Source organism: Mirounga angustirostris, unplaced genomic scaffold, assembly GCF_029215605.1.
Source record: "Mirounga angustirostris isolate CCGP_5_RB_7025 unplaced genomic scaffold, mMirAng1.0.hap1 SCAF_1, whole genome shotgun sequence".
Classification (NCBI taxonomy): Eukaryota; Metazoa; Chordata; class Mammalia; order Carnivora; family Phocidae; genus Mirounga; species Mirounga angustirostris.
Window position 1 is genome coordinate 18,730,410 of NW_026991709.1, and position 19,401 is coordinate 18,749,810.

General features: G+C 39.8%; 1 protein-coding gene and 1 non-coding gene across 9 annotated transcripts in view; both read left to right on the plus strand.

The window, feature by feature from the left end:
- The window catches only part of APP (amyloid beta precursor protein), a 258,489-nt gene that overhangs the window by 187,234 nt on the left and 51,854 nt on the right, over positions 1-19,401 (plus strand). For all 8 annotated transcript variants that reach the window (XM_064579840.1, XM_064579848.1, XM_045902608.3 and 5 more), the window contains 2 exons: positions 8,115-8,243; positions 9,135-9,234. In XM_064579840.1, the coding sequence (XP_064435910.1) occupies positions 8,115-8,243; positions 9,135-9,234 (229 nt within the window). The remainder of the gene's footprint in view (positions 1-8,114; positions 8,244-9,134; positions 9,235-19,401) is intronic.
- On the plus strand, positions 18,266-18,372 carry LOC123834992 (U6 spliceosomal RNA). Its single transcript, XR_006788564.1, has one exon. It is a non-coding gene; the product is annotated as a U6 spliceosomal RNA (small nuclear RNA).

Consider the following 19,401-nt stretch of genomic DNA (forward strand, 5'->3'; position numbering starts at 1 on the left):
TCCTATCAGACTGTCCTGTATTTCAGACTCCAATACCAAATGTCAGATTTTTTCAACACACATTTTTCCTTCTGACCAACCAGCCATGAATCAGGGGTTCCCATGACCCCGTCCTTAGGTTTGTTAATTTACTAGAACAGCTCACGGAACACAGATCAGTGCTTTATTTATTGTTAGCAACTTATTATAAGGGATGTAACTCAGGAATGACCAGATGGAAGCCATACATGGGGCAAGGTATGGGGGGAAGGAGCTTGCCTGCCCTCTCTGCCTGCTGCTCTCCTGGTACCTCATTGTTCTCACCAACTAGGAAGCTGTCTGAACCCCATTGTGAGGGGTTTTTTTATGGAGGCTCCATTAGGTAGGCAAGACTGACTAATTCCCTGGCCACTGGTGACTAAACTCAATTTCCAGTCCCTCTCCCCACCTGAAGGACAGAGGGTGGGGCCGAAAGTTCCAGACCTCTAATCACAGGCTTGCTCCCTCTAGCAACCAGCCACCATCCTCCAAGAGTCACTGGGTTAGCATACCAGAGACAACTCTTCATCACTTCAAGGGTCCTTAGAGGCTTTTGTGGCAGGAACCAGGGATTAAGACTGAATATTTGACAAAAGATGCCCTTGTCACTCAGGAAATTGTAAGTTTCAGGAGCTCTGCGTCAAGGACTAGAGAAAGATATTAAATATACATTCCTTATTATGTTACAGTACCCCAAATCAGTTATGTCTGAGAACTAACAGAATACCCTGAAAAAAACTATATAATAAAGCCCACCAGGGCGCCTGGGTGGCTCAGTTGGTTAAGCGACTGCCTTCGGCTCAGGTCATGATCCTGGAGTCCCGGGATCGAGTCCCGCATCGGGCTCCCTGCTCGGCAGGGAGTCTGCTTCTCCCTCTGACCCTCCTCCCTCTCATGCTCTCTGTCTCTCATTCTCTCTCTCGCAAATAAATAAAATCTTTAAAAAAATAAAAAAAAATAAAAAAAAATAAAAAAAAAAAAAAAAAAAAAAAAAAAAAAAAGCCCACCAGATTTAACAAGAGGTCACTAATTATGAATGACAGAGTTAAAACCATCCTTATTGTCTGTATTTTATAGATTTCAGCCTGTCTTTAATTCCCAGGTCTGCTATCTATATAACCTATTACTTGGAATATGTGGCTTAATGAAAAGGATTCTTCCTCCTTCATTTGCAAATTGGGTTTAATTGTTCTACTCTTTCACAATTGGGATTTTTCTAGCTTTTGTTAGCCATATTAGAAAAAAAGATTAATGGAAGGTTGAAATGAGATTGTGAAGTAGTAAGATATCTTCCTCCCTAAGAAAAGACAAGCTAGAATACGTTGTTAGGACAGAATATGTGGAGGCTTTGTTGCCGAGTCCCTATCAGGAAGTCATCTGCTTCCCTGTGGAGGAGGGAAGGGATGGAAAGACGACTTTCTGTTCTCCTGGGGGCCGCCATGTTCTATGATAGCACAAGGCCAGAGGCAAAGCAGTTACCTGGATGTGCCAGGAAGGGGTGATTCTAATGCCTCCCTGTTATCAAACCTGGAGACACTGAATGGGGGCAGTCACAAGAAACCTGTCCTTTGCTCAGTTGCTTCAAGACTTCAGGGTTCAACTTGGCACAGGATTGTCATTGGCCTTCTTATACGCCTTTTTAACTACAGAAACCATGTATGTGCTCTTCTGAAGAAATGTGGATGAATTTTGCAGTGAACTTTAAAAATTTAGCTCAACTCGTAGCTCTAAAGACGAACACGGCTGTGATCCAAAGGTTCCCGTGGATGCATCCCTGAATGTCTTTTTTTTCCTCCAGGTTTTTCTTAACAACAGTGGGGGTACTTATGAAATGCTGAAATTCTGAGAGCCAAAGTGGCAAAATAAACTTAACTGAGACCATGTCAAGCAGACGAAGATTTAACTCTTAAGATTGTTTTTTTTAAAACTTGCACAGAAATTGTATACATTTTGCATTTGTATATGCTTAAGATTTCTTGAAATCCAGGGCACCTGGGTGGCTCATTCGGTTAAGCGTCTGCCTTCTGCTCAGGTTATGATCTCAAGGTCCTGGGATTGAGCCCCACATCAGGCTCCCTGCTCAACAGGGAGTCTGCTTCTCCCTCTGCTTCTGCTGCTCCCCCCTGCTTGTTCTTTCTCTCTCTCTCTCAAATAAATAAATACAATCCTTTTTTTTAATAAAAAATTTAAAAAAGAAAAAGATTTCTTGAACTCCAAGATGTAGAACTATGAAAATAACAGCCTTGAACCTGTTTTCTGAAAACAGGAGAGATTTGTGTTTTCTCGATAGGTGATTAACTTTCCTGGTTACAGGGTTGGAAACCACTGGGATGCAACTTAATGCTCCTGGAGAAGGCTTTCTGAATAAGTCTCTAGTGACCTGGAAAGGTTAGGGTGCTCCTCATAAAGTGACTCGTTTATTTCTTCCTCCTTGGTGGGATTACACTCAGGGCCTTTAAAGGCTCATGACATATAATTCCCTCTTGTCAGAAAATGGTTTAAGACACAAGTGTCTATTATGATAAGATGCCAGATTTCTAGATCAAGCCTAAAACTACAAAATGGAACAATAGGGCCAGTTAGTCATGTTTTAATATACCTCCCACCTGAACTGTGGAATTAAAAGCTATGCATTCAGACACGATTGACATTGAGTCAGTTAAATGTATGTGACTGACCCCAAACCCAGGAACACCAAACATATAAAATTGCATTAAAAAAAAAAATGAAAAGGCAATACATTTGAGAACAGGGTAAATTAATTTTTTTTAAAATATCTTATATAGGCAAAGGCCATGAAATTCCCTTCAAAATTATTTACATCAAACTGACATCAAAACCCAAGCTATAAGAAGACAAGCTATAAGAAGACAAGCTTATATAAGTCATCTTTTGAAACTGATGAAATGAATTCTTATTGAGAATAGTTTGAATATGCTTCCTAAAGGAATCCAGCACTCTGGATTGATAGATCAAGTGGGGCTGGAAAATCAATATGTTTCATGAAAATTGGGAATGCATCTTAGTGGAGAGATGCTTATTTTCAACTCAGATACCAGGAAAGATATATTTTGCTACCGGCACTGTTTGTGAAATCACATTCAGCTCTAGGTTATTCATTCATTTAATTAACAAACATTTTTAAAAAGCAACCAAATTGTGCCAGGAACTGTTTAACGCCTGGAGATATCCTATGCTCGTGTTCCAAGAAAGAAACAGTTAATGTTCCAAAAGGTAAATCTTCTATTTTAGGTTAAGTCCAATCCATTTTAGTAAGAAGTCTAATCATTTTAGTAATGCCCAGCCTAAATCCTTTAAGAAATTCTTTTTGAAATGATTTTTCTAAATGCAGTGTGAATAGTGAAGAAATTTTAGTGCCAATTGAAAAGTGTTATATCAGATGCAAATAGATACTTTGTTATTATAGGCTAAACACTCAGAAACAATAGTGATAATAAAAAAGGATTGGATGTAATTAGTCCCCCTGGGGCAGATCTTTTCCTTTTATTTTCTCTGTTCTGTGCTATAAATTTTAATAATAAGATTAGCCATCCAATGCCAGTATAATCACATTGTAGTATGAATACATACACTATCTAAATTGTAAAATAGGGGAAATTTGGCAGAAAAAAAAAACATTATTACTCGTTACAGAAGTTTTAAAGACTTGAGAATGATTGAAATTATACGCATTGAGGTTAAAAACATGTTTCTTAAACTCTGCTTACTATCAATGTGCTTGAGCCACTGAATTCTTACGCTCATTTTTCTAATACCATGAACAGTCTTGTCTTAACTGTTTGTGACAATAGTAATACATTTACTTTAAGAGAATACATTTCTATAGAGATCCCAGGTATGTTTTCTTCTCTTAGTCTTTTGTGAATATTACTGTGTTTTTTAATTAAAATTTTAAGAAACTTACCTTTGCCCTAGCATAATGAAATAAAACGCCCTAAGAGATTCCCTGTTATTCTATCGTACATGGATACGGGACACCACTAGAAATAACTAGTTTTAAGCCTTGGTAATTTTGTATTCTGGCTAAAAGTGCTAAAAACAATTACTTGTTTTTCTTTGTTACCTAAATATAGTATTTGTTGCTGAGGTGTAGACATAACCGCCATTTTATTTGGTATGATTTATGTGCCTACTCCATAAGAGCTAATCTTTTTTTTTTTTTTTCATTTCTAAGCATGATTCTTAGAAATGTGTTTGCATGAATAAATCAACCAAGCAGAACCATGTAATTCACTTATTGAGGGGCATGGTAATGTGTTCCTGAATTATCTCATGTCCCGAGGCATAGACATTAGGAAGAAAAAGGCTGATGTTTGTATTAGACACACACACAATGTGTATCTGAGCTCATACAAACACTGATGAGATCATAGCTTACAATGGGCTCTTAGGGCTCATTATCCTGGCAGGAGCTTTGTTCCCTGGTAGAGAGATACGGAGGCTTGGGGAATCACGAGATCCTGGTGTGCTACCATTTCATTGTCAAGCTCTCGGGATTTGATGCAGGAAGTTAGGAATATATTTCTGAAATGAAGGAAATATTGGTATTAAATAAGCAGTCTTAAACATGTGAACCACATTCACCACTTAATTATCCATCTTAATAGATGAGAAGGGTGGATTTAGAGCTAGAATCCATACATGTCGCAAAAGCCTAACTTTTAACTATGATACCTTTCCTCATTTTCTAGTAATCCTAAACACATTGACCAAGGACAGTCCTATCTTGCTATTTCACCTCCCCACATCTGACACAGTCGCTAAAGCAGAGTAGAGTGCCAGAAACCAAGGACAGCAACTGAGAGAGTGAATAAGCTAAATCTGGATGACCTTCTACACAGTGAAAAAAGCAGGTGTCATCATGTCCCCAGAGAATATTATCTGAGCTTATAAGCACTAGACACTCAGGCAAGGACTCCTAGAACAGACTCGTTTCTAACCGCTCAATTATTTCTTTGTTTTCAACTCTGTAAGTTACTTTTTGGAATTGTCTTCGGCTTGGTCCATGTTAGAGTTTCTTTGAAAATCAGGATCACAGCGATCGAGAGACCAGGCTTGGGAGTCGGAGTTGGATTACCTGTTCTCACTGTACCCAAGGACCAGCTCTGTAACTAGCTGTGTAACTAGCCACATAGCCCTCAAGCTTAGCTTCTTTGTGCTTTGTTTTATCTACAATAAAACCCCAGTCACAGGGTTGATGGGAAAATTTGGTGAGTTTCTATGCATAAAGCACATGGTCTCATTCTATAAGCCGCCAGTAAGTGTGGAACTGCTGTTGCCTAGAGGAAAGAAATGGGTGGGCATTGAAGGCCAGGACTGAGTGGAAGAAATAAATGTGTATTGTGTTCCTGCTGTGAACTGAGCATTGCCCTGAGTAGCTAACAGAATTTTTTTTTTTTTTAAGATTTTATTCATTTATTTGAGAGAGAAAAACACAGAGCATGGAGGGGGGGGTAGTTGGAGGGCAGAGGGAGAGGAGGAAACAGACTCCCTGCTGAGCAGAGGACCCCCCCCCCATGCAGAGCTTGATCCCAGGACCCTGAGATCATGACCTGAGCTGAAGTCAGACGCTCAACCGACTGAGCCACCCAGGTGCCCCATCACAGAATATTTTTAATACTCCGTATGCTCTATATGAAAAATACTGTTATCTGAATTGCACAGAAGAGAAAATTGAGGCCTAGATAATTTGGGGACTGTCATGTTCATTTTAAAATTGATGTTAACAGGGGTACCTGGGTGGCTCAGTCGGTTAAGCCTCTGCCTTCGGCTCAGGTCATGATCCCAGGGCCCTGGGATCAAGCCCCGCGTCGGGCTCCCTGCTCAGCCGGGAGCCTGCTTCTCCCTCTGCCTGCCTCACTCCCTGCTTGTGCTCACTCTCTCACTATCTCTCTCTGTTTCAAATAAATAAAAATCTAAAAATAAATAAAAAATAAAATTGATGTTAACAGTAGTAATTTCCAAGTGGGAGTGTATGTGTTTTTGGTGATAGTGGAAGAAAAAAGGGGAGACCCAGATGTTATCAGAAATTACCTCCCCATTCTCTAATTTGAGATTTAGATTTAATGCAGTAATGCCAAGGCCAGTGTGGAGCCTTTATATTCTGGCTCACACACTCGGCCGGCCGTGACCATCATTTCAGGACGGAATGCCTTAGAGGAACATTCATAGGTGACTGGCTGCAGATAGATAGGATGAAAGCAATCCTTATGTTGAATTGGAGTATTTTTGCTTATGTGAACTCTTTAAAGAAAAAAAATCTGTTTTCCTCAAAACAGTGAAGCCTTTTCAAGGGAAAAAAGTGAAATAGGGCAACTAAGAAAGCACATAAAGCCAGTCAGGAGCAGGGACATCATGACTAGATACCTCCGACCTTGGAGGTATCATTGTAATAGCACTAGAAGGAGAATTTTAGAGGCCTTGGTGTCGAATAACAAGGATCAGGGGTATGTAATTTCCTGACTGCACAATCCTGCATATAAGGTATTCATCACTTTAAATAATAGCCTGCCTTTAAACCAGTCGTCTTTTAAATAAATAGATACAGTTGATGTAGCTTGTCAACTGTTATCTCTTTAACTTTTCTTCTCTTAGGATTTAAAAGATCATTCTCTGATTTGTAGATTCAACTAGATATCAGAGTACAAATGAGAATTACAATGATGTGTTGCCAAAAGCTAGGTTTCCAGCCACAATATCTGCCTTTTTTGGTGAAATTATGGGGAAGCACATTTCTTGTAGGGTGAAAGGAATAAAGCGGATGAGCACAGGTTTATTTTCTTTTACCTGTGGGTATTTGCTTTCTTAAGTATAGGAATGTGACCTGTGGAAAGCATAAATTAAGCAAGTCACCCTCTATGAGTCAGGCACTGGGTATCGTGATTCCTGATAAAGACCAAATCTGGCCCTTAAGGGTCTCACAGTTGAAGAAAGAAGTCAGAAACAAATAATTTAATAGATTGTGTTCAGTGCAATAATGGGGATAAACATAGCTTTTCATGGGAGCACCAAAAAAAAGGATAACTCTTCTACCTGGGATGTCAGGGAGGTGACCCTTAAGTTAACCAAAGGAGAAGGGGAGGGACATCCCATAAAATACTACAGCTTTCACCCTACCCCCAACATACCATCTCTGGAAATAAATTCTTCACCTTCCAACTGGCTTTCAAGGTGTCCATGACCTAGTTAATAATAACTGGGTTTGCCCAAATGGCCAAAATTCTATTCCTGACATGAACTTTCATAGGGTTTTGTTTGCTTGTTTTAATGACGAAGAAATGTGTGCTTTTGGAAATCATTTCACAAAATCACATAATAGAATACATGAAGCAATAGAAACATTTAAGACAAAGGAGCTTTTGTCCTTTTTTATTAGGATGAATGTTTTCAAGAAAGACTAGAATAAAAATGAAATAGAACCAATTAGAAAAAAAAATAGAAGCACTGAAGAAAATTGTTGCTGAATTAGAATCTGATGGCATGGAAAGAATTTAATTAAATTTCAAAGTAAAATAACTACAGTTTCACATTGGCCTTCCTCCTAGGAAAGTGTACTGTGTCTTAAAGCTTAGTATTTATTCCTTGGCCTACAAATGAGTGATGGTTAAGTTGTCTATTACTTTTCTCATTTTGATTATTATATTTTTATATGCTCACGGGTGGTGCGATTATTTGTGCAGCATTACCATTGAGATATCCATGAAGACTATGCGTGTAGAAATGTAGTCTTGTATATGCTCCTATGTGTTTGGGTGGGAAAAGGGGAAGGACCGAACTTGAATATGACAGATCCGAAATCACCTCTCTATAGCAGAACACTGCCATTTAAAAAGAAAATGTTGCTTAAGGACAGTCGTATGTCAAATGCTAAATGCTCTTGTCGAAATGAAAAGTGGCCAATGAACTAAGTAATTACCCATTCAGAAAGCAGTGGGAGAATTGCAAAAAGGTGACTCACAGTCCTTCCACGTTATGGAATGAGTTACTGGGACCTCTGACACGTAGCCCCTGGGACAGGTAATATTTTGCGCAAAACTGAAAGGTTTTTTTTGTTTGTTTGTTTGTTTCCGCAACAGCCTCGTCATGTGTTCAACATGCTAAAGAAGTATGTTCGTGCTGAACAGAAGGACAGGCAGCACACCCTGAAGCATTTTGAGCACGTACGCATGGTGGATCCAAAGAAAGCCGCTCAGATCCGGTCCCAGGTAAACACAGAATGTGGTCGTCATGTGCAGCCTGGACAGTCCAGTGGGCTTGCCCCTTGAGGTAGATCTGTAGGTATTCCCAGCGTGCTTGTGGGCACTTTACCTTTATAGCAAGAGTTTTTTAGTACCCGGTAAATTCCAAAGGCTTGTCTTCAACCAACATGTGGTTTGACATTTTCTGATTTATGAAAATAATGAGAAATATAAACATCTTAGTGCCTACTGCTGCCAGTTCTTTAGGAACCCTTCAAAACTCTGATGACTGAAGACAAAATTTGTGTCAGCCAAAACCTCTAAAATTGGTTCAACTAACTTGTGACAGGCGATCATAAACTCCTCTGCTACTCCAGTGTTTGGATATAATGTGAGCCTAAATGAAGCCCTGTAATCAATGTGTTTTATTTCCATCCCCAAAGGTTGACAAGTGAGATCTACCTCTGGCAATCTGAAATTTTACATTTCCTTGAATTGGAGAATTTTAAATAAAAAGATAGGTGGATGGATGGATGGATGAATAGATAGAATGAAAGGAATTTCCAGTCAAATTGAAATATGTTCCTATCCTTTGAAAAATTTGCACAGAAATATATTTAGAGCATTGGGGGTTATTTAGGGAGCCTAAATATTAGGATCAGAAATGCTCTTTTCAGATGGCTTTGTAATTATGGCTGCAAGCGTGCAATACAATGGGAAGTTTAAAGCAGCTCTAAAGTTCGAGAACAGAGAATGGGAGAACAAGAAAATGAGGATGACCTTTCAGGTCACACGTTCCAGCAGCGTTTTTTCTATTTTATTTTGGAAGTCTGTATCTGTCTGTGGCCTTCGGTAAGGAAAACAGCTTTTCCCTGCTGCAAAGATGACTTACCTGGAGCTGTCGCCCCTTTATGGCAGGTGATGACGCACCTCCGTGTGATTTACGAGCGCATGAACCAGTCCCTCTCCCTGCTTTACAATGTGCCTGCAGTGGCCGAGGAGATTCAGGATGAAGTTGGTAAGTAAGCTCTTCTCTTGATGACGAGCATCTAAACATATTCTTCTCCTGTCGGGGAAAAAAATCAACCCCCTGAGAGTTTGTCTGCAGCAGGAATCACCAGCGGTCTGATCTGTGGGAGGAGAAGGAGCACATTCCCTTTTACAGTGAAACTCTTGGGGGATGGAAGTCATCATCACCTCATGAGTGGGATGGTATCCTCCTTTTATAGACGAAGGAGCTCAGGCTTAGAATTTAAGGAACGTACTTGCCTGTGGCACACATCTCCTAAGTAGCAGAGCAAAAGCACAAAACCGTCTGTCGTCTGACTTCGAAGTTACGTTCAGTGACGCGCCTTTCTCTGGTGCCCCTCTCCTAATAGCCATGAGTGTTCTCTGAGCCGTGTTGTTGTTTAAATGTCATGAAATATGTGCCCCCCCCTTTCATTAAGCTTTTATTTTGAAATTAACACTCATGGAAAAACAGTACAGAGAAGCCCAGTATACACATCACCCCCCTTCCTCAATAGTAACGCCTTACATAACTATAATAGTTCTCAAAACCAGGAAGTTGACATGGCGTGCTGTCTTTTATGTCCCGACTTCTCCTCATGCCACGTTTCATAGTTCATATAAGTAAGTTCTCCCACTTTTGTTTTTCTTGGAAAGGGAGTAGAGCCTCCCATAACGTAAGTCTCCACAAACCCCCCAAATGCCCATATTTGTTTAACTTTACCTCATAAAAGCACATAGATGGCAGTTAGGCGAGTGAATCTTTCAACATAAAAGAAATGTACATATCCCGGAGGTTCGGTATGTAAGCTGTCAGGAAATAAGCAATCTGTCCCTCTCTATAACAAACCTGCCCTTTGTTAATTGAGTTGGAAATGGATGCAGGTTATCTGAAAGCAGAACACCCCGGATGTTGTAGATGGGTCCACCCCTGACAGGAATTCCTCCTTTGAAGTGCCTAAAACACCCCTTGGCTTGCTTTTTACATCTCCTGCCCATGCTATGTATTCTCTCTTTTCTAATTCAGTGCTGCCTTATAAATTTGTTTGTATTGCTGTCAAGTATTTGGCATGTATCAGGTGATGATGTTGTGCTCCTAATGTGTATTAACACACAGAATCAAGTATACTTCCGGCTACAGGCTTTTGAAAAAGAAATTTCGTAATTTATCTAAACTTCTGTTCAGAAGGAATTCAGCGTTGATCAAGATCTTAAGAGGATCATCAGGAGAGTGTTTAGTCTATACCGTGGACTGAAGACAGGCTTGCCAATTAATCTTTCATTCTATTACATTTCTGTAAGAAATGAATATTCTTGTTACCTATATTTGGAGGTAGAAATCTGTAAGGAACCTTTAAAATACTGTATTTCAAATAAGTAGAAGAAAATCCTCCATTCAGTTGTAGAAAGGACAAAAATCATCACTCTCAACAACCTGGAGCTCAGGTCTTCTAAATGAATGTATTTTTGCCTGATACCTGTCTTAACAAGGTAATTTTCCTACGTGTCTTCAATTGAGATAGTGTTAGTAATACCAAGCTATAGAGAAATAAGCCATTGTAAAGCACTAGAAAGTTAATGACCAATTATGATGGACTCTTTCTCACTGAATTATTAGAGCTTTTTATTTAGCAAAATAAGTGCTGAAGACAGTGGCCACTAATAAGTCACACTTCCACAGAACAGATGGTGATTCAGGTATCTTGGGTGTTGCAAAATGCCCAAGAATAGGACAATACAGTGAACTTCAGATCTCAGTGACAGGGAGGATATTCAGATAAATTAGAATCATGGAAATTTTTTTCTTACAGAAAAACAAAACCTCAACTATGAACTTGGATTAAGAGCATGTTATATTTTTTTTCATTTTTGTCATTCTAAATGTACTAGATATCAAATCCTGAAAGATGATCTTTTTTAAAATCTTCCTTGCCTCCATTTTTAAATGGCTGTTTCCTACAGAAAGAGAAGTCTGCCTAATGAACAGACTTACTGACCTACCCTAAGAGCTCCCAGTGTCAGAGCTATAGAACAGAGCACCCTGGGGAGAACGCCTTTTCTGGATTGAGCTTAGTTATCTTACATTGTTCTTCATTTGCAGGAACATTTAAAAATAACTCACTTTTATTTATTTCTTTTTTTAAAAGATTTTTTTTTTTTTACTTATTTGAGAGAGAGAGAGTTAGGGAGAGAGAGCACAAGCAGCAGAGGGAAAAGCAGGCTTCCCGCGGAGCAGGGAGCCCGATGCGGGGCTCGATCCCAGGACCCTGAGATCATGACCTGAGCCAAAGGCAGACACTTCACCAACTGAGCCACCCAGGCGCCCCAAAATAACTCACTTTTAAAGGAGGACTTTAGGGGCGCCTGGGTGGCTCAGTCATTAAGCGTCTGCCTTCGGCTCAGGTCATGATCCCAGGGTCCTGGGATCGAGCCCCGCATCAGGCTCCCTGCTCCGCAGGAAGCCTGCTTCTCCCTCTCCCACTCCCCCCTGCTTGTGTTCCCCTCTCTCGCTGTCTCTCTCTCTGTCCAATAAATAAATAAAATCTTTAAAAAAATAAAAATAAAGGAGGACTGTAGTTGAAATAAGGTTGGCCATGGGTGCTAATTTGTTTAAGCAAAGTGGGAGTTCCCTGTAATATTCTCTTTATTTTTGTAAAAGTTTGAAATTTTCTGTAATAAAAGTTGTTGGGGTGGTTGTTTTATTTTGTTTTAAATTCCTTCCTGAATAGGATCGTCACAGATTTCTCCCAGTTTACGCTTTGTACTCTTTCTAATAGTTTCAGATAGTCTTTGTCAGTAGTCTGACTTGCCTTTTTTATATATAATCAAACTTTAGATTTAGAGTCAGTTCTATGCAAATAAGGAGGATACTGAAGTTCCAGTCCACTGGCAAAACAGCAAGATCTGGAAGTACCTACAAATGCATGCCTTTTATATAAAAGTTTGTGCTTATAAATGCAGGCAATTCGGACATGTTTAATGCAGTAAAACACCTATAGGAAAATACAGTAGTTGTATTAGGGTAACAGGTGCTCATGAGATGACAGGTTTTTCCAGTCTCAGGGACTGCTGTTATCTTTAGTGACTTAACTGTATCTGCTTCAGTAAACTTATGCTCCCACTAGCATAGAATTCTCTGTTACGAACAAAAATGAGGAAGAAGCTAGCCGCAGTAGAAAGAAGGAAGGGCAAAAAGGGGAATTGGTGTGAAATTGGTGAGAACAGTAAAGGGTAGCTGACCAGACAGTAGAATTCATCGTGCCAGGGAGTTCGGTGCTGGCCTCGCTCACCACTGTGCTTTCCTGAGGAATCCCATCTGTCTGTGCTACTTCACTGTTGACTCCAGTAAATCCCAAATCCCTAGGTCTACCAAAAAAAAAAAAAAAAGCCTGTCTGCTAAATCCCAATACCATATCCCAGACTATGAGAATATCCCACACATTTCCCACACTCTAGGCAGTGTATATAAAAAAGCAATGACTGTGTCCCTCTTGAAATTGACTCCTATTGCAGTCTCAAGTATGGGACATCCCCCTTGGCCAGTATTTCTCCATGACACCTTCCTCTCCTTCAGCCATGATTTCTTGCCAGTCACAAGACATGTAAATTGTTCTTCCTTGCTTAAAAAGTGGCATATCCTTCAATACGCAACTGAAATAGCCACATTCCTATAAAACCTTGGCTAATCTGCATAGGGAGCAAGAGAGACAAGCTGGTGTGTGAGTGACAGCCACGTAGCAAACTAATGAGTATCTGTTACTGATGATGCTGACGGTCCAAGTTCTTTATGAACATTCACCCTCGAGGTCCAGGGCCACCACATACAGATGTGGCAGGTGCTTTAGGTGAAAAGTGCAGCTGACGTTCTGCATCCCGCTCACAGAGCCAAGCAAGCCCTCGGAGGTTGGGTCCAGTCCCACTTGAAGCGTGGCTTTCTTGTGATTCACACAAGTGCGGCCTGTGAGCTAGTGACAACCTTGGTGAATTCAGTGATAGCACCCGCAGTTTGCAGGTGAGGAAACCAAAACTTAGAGGTCGCTAACTTGTCCTTACAGATCATGAAGTAATGATAGCAGAATTGGACCCAGGGTCTACCTGAGTCCAGAATTCATGCTTTCTCTGCCACCCATGCTCCTCTCTCAGGTGGAATTCCTTCTGCTGAACCTCAGTGTCTAAAGCACCTTGTATCTACCTCTAATACCGTACTTTACTTGGTACGTAATTACTAGTTGACATGTCCACCCACCCTGCATGCTGTGAGCTCTTGCAGGACAGGTCTGGGCCTTCTTTGCATCCTTAGGATCCAGCAGAGGACCTGGTACTTTGTGGGTATTAGTAATTGTCGACAAGGTTGAAGCAAATCCCAAGGATGCAAGGTAGATGCTCTTTCACTTATGCTGATCAGGTGGACTCCTTCCTAACCCTAAGGATCCACCCCGAGCTCCTTCCTTAGCACCTAACAGTGTTGCACAAAACAAATCTCTTTCCTCGGCTACAGCATTCTCTACAGCTGTGACTGGTCAAACCAACAAGATGAGTGCAGTTGGCAAAGGTACCAAAAAAGAATAAAGCACAGTTCTAATACTGTAACTAATAACATTTTACAGTATTGTCCTATATAATTTCCATGACCCTCTTTATTTGGTTATCTGCCCTATTTACATACTTGACACTTGATTTATTAAGTATGTTGCCTGGTTTCACTGTCTTGTCAATCAGAGTCTGAGGCTATTTATTTGATTTGCTTCACCAATAAGTTTGAATTATCAAAACCGCTGTTAGTTTTATGCAAGCTTGGTTTTTTATTATTTTATAATAACTCTTCAGTTCTGTTTGAATTATTATGTGCAAATTCCCAGGCACAGCCATATATTACTTCATATTTTCTGTTTTTTAAAAAACAAAAGTTACCTCAATGCAAATTATGAAGTTTCCTTGCAAGAAAAGGCTTAAGGCATTGTTTATAGAGGAGGGAAATTGCCCTTATTCACTTAAAATAGCTGGTTAGGACTTTGCTTTTTATTCAGCAAATGATAGAGGAAGTATTTTCATGAAAATATGCATCCTCTTCCCTGTCCATATACTGTTTTAATTGTCTTTTAACCCTTCCAAAAGGCAGAATCCCTTCGTCCCTGCCGTTCAGCTCACCCTTTGCTTTGTCAGTTGCTATTTCAAAAACGATTGGGGTTTTATGCCCTTTGTAATCTTCTTTAAATCTTTGCTAAAAGGATTCTTTTCTACCCTATCAGCACTGAGGTTATTTATCAAAGTGTTTCATTTTGTAGCTACCCCAAGGCTAAAAATACTGGCGCTCACAATTCCAAGATGTCTATCCCACAGAATGCTATAATGACCAATTTATGAGAAAGGCAGTAGGAAGCAAAGGGGAAGGAAGGCATCATTGTTTCATACCCTGGGCTTTTTTTCTTTTAGCATTCAAAATTAATAAAAACACGCATTATTATAAGCCAGATGTTGGAAGGATCTCTGACTGAATAAATCCACAGTGAATGGGGTAGGAGTGAAACATGTGGCAGGAGATCAAGGGACTCGTGCTCATGAAAGAATGCTTATAATTTATTATTACAATTTTACGATGACCTCTTGATAAAATGTTCTACTCTTTAGGGAAAATTCAGCATGCTTATTTCAAAGACAGTGTTTCCATTCTCTGCCCCTAACAAACCTACTGATTTGGGGATTTAATGAATCCAAAGTAGTCTAAGTTTAAAATAGAATATTTATAGCATTTGCCAGAGAACAAAATGGAACCTTCATTTCCACTGAGAATTCTAAGTATCCTTATGTATAATTGTTAGTCAAGGAAGAACATCAAGGAGAAAATCAATTATAAGAGAAAGTGAGAGACAGCTATCAACTTATTGGACGCATGCTTTTTGTTTTTCATAAGGAATGGCTTTTAAATGTATGTCCATTTACTATTTTATAGCCGATTTAAGTATTTGGAAACACGAACATTTGTTTCATAAATCACCAAAGACATGTTCCTTCCTTAGTTTTAGGATAGTCTCCAGGCTTCTTTTCATGTTCCCCAGTGTAGTCACCTGAATCACAAGTATGGCCAATGTTTATTTGCCTACCTCTAAATGTATTATCTTTGTCCCCCTCTTAGCAAGACAGTTGCTCTTCCAGAATGGACCCATTCGTTTCGCTTATTTATTTAGTTTATTTTTTGTGAACAACATAATGATTCAATAGCTGTATATGTTGCAAAATGATCACCGTAATAAGTCTAGTTAACAACTCTCCCATACAGAGTTACAAAAAGAGATTTTTTTTTCTTGTCATGAGAACTTTTAAGATCCGCTCTCTTAGAAGCTTCTAAATATGCAGTACAGTCGTATTAATTATAGTAAGCATGCTGTACATTATGTCACCATGACTTATTTTCTAGCTGAAAGTTTATACCTTTTGTCCCCCGTTATCCATTTAGCCCACCTCCCAACCCCTGCTCCTGGCAACCACCAGTCTGTTCTCCATATCTATGAGTATGCGTTTTTTTAGATTGCACCTATAAGTGAGACCATATGGTATTTGTCTTTCTCTGATTGACTTATTTAGCATAATGCTGTCAAGGTCCATCCGTGTTATCACAAATGGCAAGATTTCATTCTTTTTTATGGCTAAATCATATTCCACTGTACGTAACGACTGTGTGTGTGTGTGCGTGCACCACATCTTCTATATCTATTCACCCATTCACACTTGGGTTGTTTACATGTCTTGGTCATTATAAGTAAGGCTGCAGTGAACATGGGAGTGTTCTCATTTTCTTTGGATAAATACCCAGAAGTGAAATTGCTGGATCATAGAGTATTTCATTTTTATGAAATGATTCCATTTTGACCTCATTTAGGAGGGTAAGGAAAATTAATTTAGCCAACTGTCACCTTTTACTCCAAATTTTGCTTTTCCTTAAATCATGATGACTGTGACACATCAATAGTTTTTATCTCTTCTCGTGCCATTTCCCTTATTTGTCTGTGTGTGGACACCTCGACCAAGTGGGTGAACTTGGTCTCCCACACCAAGCTCTGCCGATTCCCATGACAATCCAGTATGGGTCTCAAGTTTTTTCTTAACCCACCAGCTCTTATGTATGGCCCTGTAGTTTGAGTCAAAATCCAAAAAGAAACCTTTAGTAACTAAAAATGATGGAGGAGTGAGGCCTGACCACAGCGGCAGCTGCTAGACTACTTCCTGGCATAGAACCCTACAGCAGGGATGTCCTGATTTTTTTTTTTTTTTTTTTTTTTTTGTAGAGTCTTGGGAACAGCTAGTGATTTTAGACTGGAAGAGGAGCTGGTTGTTTTGCCTTTCACAAGCAGCTGCCTTCAAGGTTCATATTTTGAAAGAGGAGGGGAAAAGAAGTGTAGTAGGTCTGCCACCCTGAATATAGAGATGCACTGAAATTAAAATTACTTTTGAAATATATTTCCACAAAGACTAACTGGCAATGAGATGAATGTTTGTGTGTGAGGCAGAGTATGGAAGGAATGTTAATTTGCTTCTTGCTGTTTAACTCAGAAATAAATTTTGCAGCGTATTCCCCTAGTGAACCCCATTGCTTTTTGTGAACTGTTCTCCTGTTATATATACGATGGGCCTCTTGAGAAAGTAAGTCGTAGACAGTAGGGTACATACCTGATTGACAGCAAGAGATCAATCCACTAACCTGTTTCAAATTATGAGGCAGTTGTACAAAGGAATGTTGACTGGCTATGAATCAAAACACCATTCAGAGAGAGTGTTTTGGACTTTGAGTCAGAAACAGGTGGTCAAAGGGCCAAGGCCGGGGTGTTACTTAATTTCAGCTATTGTTCACAGATGTATTGACATAAGACAGTGGGTTTAAAATAGCCTATTTGACAAATGTGTTTAATTTTTTATAAATATTACTCATTTACATATGCTTATTAAAACATGAGCTAAATCTTCCTGTGTCTTTGAAACAGTAAATGGTGACCCCTTGTATTGGCTCGTGCACGCCTCTGTCTTTGCTCTTGGTTTGGGTGGCTCTTAGATGAGCCTGCCCATCTCCTGAGAGCAGGGAGAAAAACCATGTGTTCAGCTTCCTCTTTCACACTGAACTTGGTAAACCTGGTCCTAAGACGCACAGAGATCACAGATACTGTCATCTTAGAGAAGAAAGAAGGTGCAGCTGCAAGTTTCATGCCTCTCAGAAGTGATAGCCTGAGCCGGCTGGAACCTGGCAAACTTTTCACCTCTTCTCTTTCCGAGGCTGTAATAGTGACGCAGTAACTCTGGGGCGAGAGTGAGTGCTTCTGAAGCTTTGCCCGGGTATGGGGGAACTTCCTGGGGCATGAGCAGTGAAGGGCTGGGAGTGCAGGAGGGAACATATCTTATTAAAATGATTATACTTATTAGCACTTCATATTGTTTTTATTTAGGAAACTCTAGAAGCAAACCAAATTTCACATTCTGGGTTTGGGTCAGGGGTTGGGGGAGTTCGAAAGAAAGATTGCTGTTCAGAATTCTGAATTAGTCACTCTTCTGCCAAAAGCCTACCTTCATCTTGTTGATTACTAAGACTTGAAAGAATTAAAATGGGTTTACTCTCAAGTGGTAGTCAGTATATGTGATAGAAAGGAAAGTTGCAGAACATGCTCTTTTTGATATGACGTGCACCATAAGAAAAGTATTATGTATGTAACTGGATGTGAAAGCATTCATCATTCATAATGTGACTTTTCTGTATTACATTAAAACTGTTTTCTTTACCTAAAGACTATGACCAAATAACACATGCTTCTTGCTGTAAGTTTCCAATAATTCCAGTAAGTGGTTTTCTAAAATTTTCATTTGTAAAACTTTGTTGTTATAGTTAATAGTTATAATTTTTAAATTGTTATAGTTCTCTGGTACCAAACAGATTATATCAAATAAAAAGGAAACTACCATTATCATTGCCACTCAGATATCACTAACAAACAGCTTGGTTCTCAGTCTCTGCTCAAAGAATTTATAAGCAGTACCCAGAAGGTTTCAGAGGTATATCTGTGGTGCTCACTTCACCACATCTCCTAAAATTGGAACAATACAGAAAAGATTAACTTGGCTCCTACCCAAGTATGAGATGCAAATTTATGAAGCATCCCGTATTTTTTTTATTTCACTTATAACTAGAGGATGACTAGAGGCATCTAGAGTAATAAATTCACAGAGACTGAAAGTAGAATAATAGTTGTCAGGTCCTGAGGGAAGGTGGGAACGGGGAGTTTGGGTTTAATGGCGCAGAGTTTCAGTTTGGGGAGATAAAAATAAGTTCTGGAAAAAGATGGTGGTGATGGTTTCACAACACTGTAACGCGTTTAATGCCAATGAGCTGTACACTTAAAAATGGTTAAAATAGTAAGGTTTTTTTGTTTTTTTAAAGATTTTTATTTATTTGTCAGAGAGAGAGAGCACAAGCAGGGGGAGCAGCAGAGGGAGAGGGAGAAGCAGGCTCCTCACTGAGCAAGGAGCCCGATGCGGGACTCGATCCCAGGACCCTGGGATCATGACCTGAGCGGAAGGCAGACGCTTAACGACTGAGCCACCCAGGCGTCCCAGTAAGATTTATGTTTATGTGTTTTTTACCACCATAAAAGAAAAGGACACATGCATATCATTTGCTCTCGTGAAGAGCAAAGGGATACAAGAATTAACCAGAGATGTTGGATCTTAATGAGTATTGATTAAACACCTACCGTTTTCCAGATTCTGTGCTCAGATATATTGCATTTGTGGGGCACAAGCTTTCCTACTTAGAATCTGCCTGGGGAGACTTCGGGGAAATGGAGTTGGGAAGGAGGCTGCACTCATTAAGCTGAGGGATGTTGATTGCCACGTCTCTTGGTATTGGGTAGAAGCATCTGACAGCCATTCCTTACTTGCACCATCACTCACTGAAGATTATTAGAGAAGGGAACCTTAGCTTTCAGCTGGCTCACCTGCATCGTTTTATAGGCTCAGAGCAACCAGGATGTGCCGTGTCATACATCTGGTCGGTAAGACTGAAGACCGACTCCACTCTGATGTCTCTGTATCCACTGGTATTTGTTCTGTGTCCCTGCTAAGGCCAAGCTAAACAAAACTGGGTGCAGGGAGCTATTTTTCAGCTTTAAGAAAAAAAAAAAGATTTTATTTATTTATT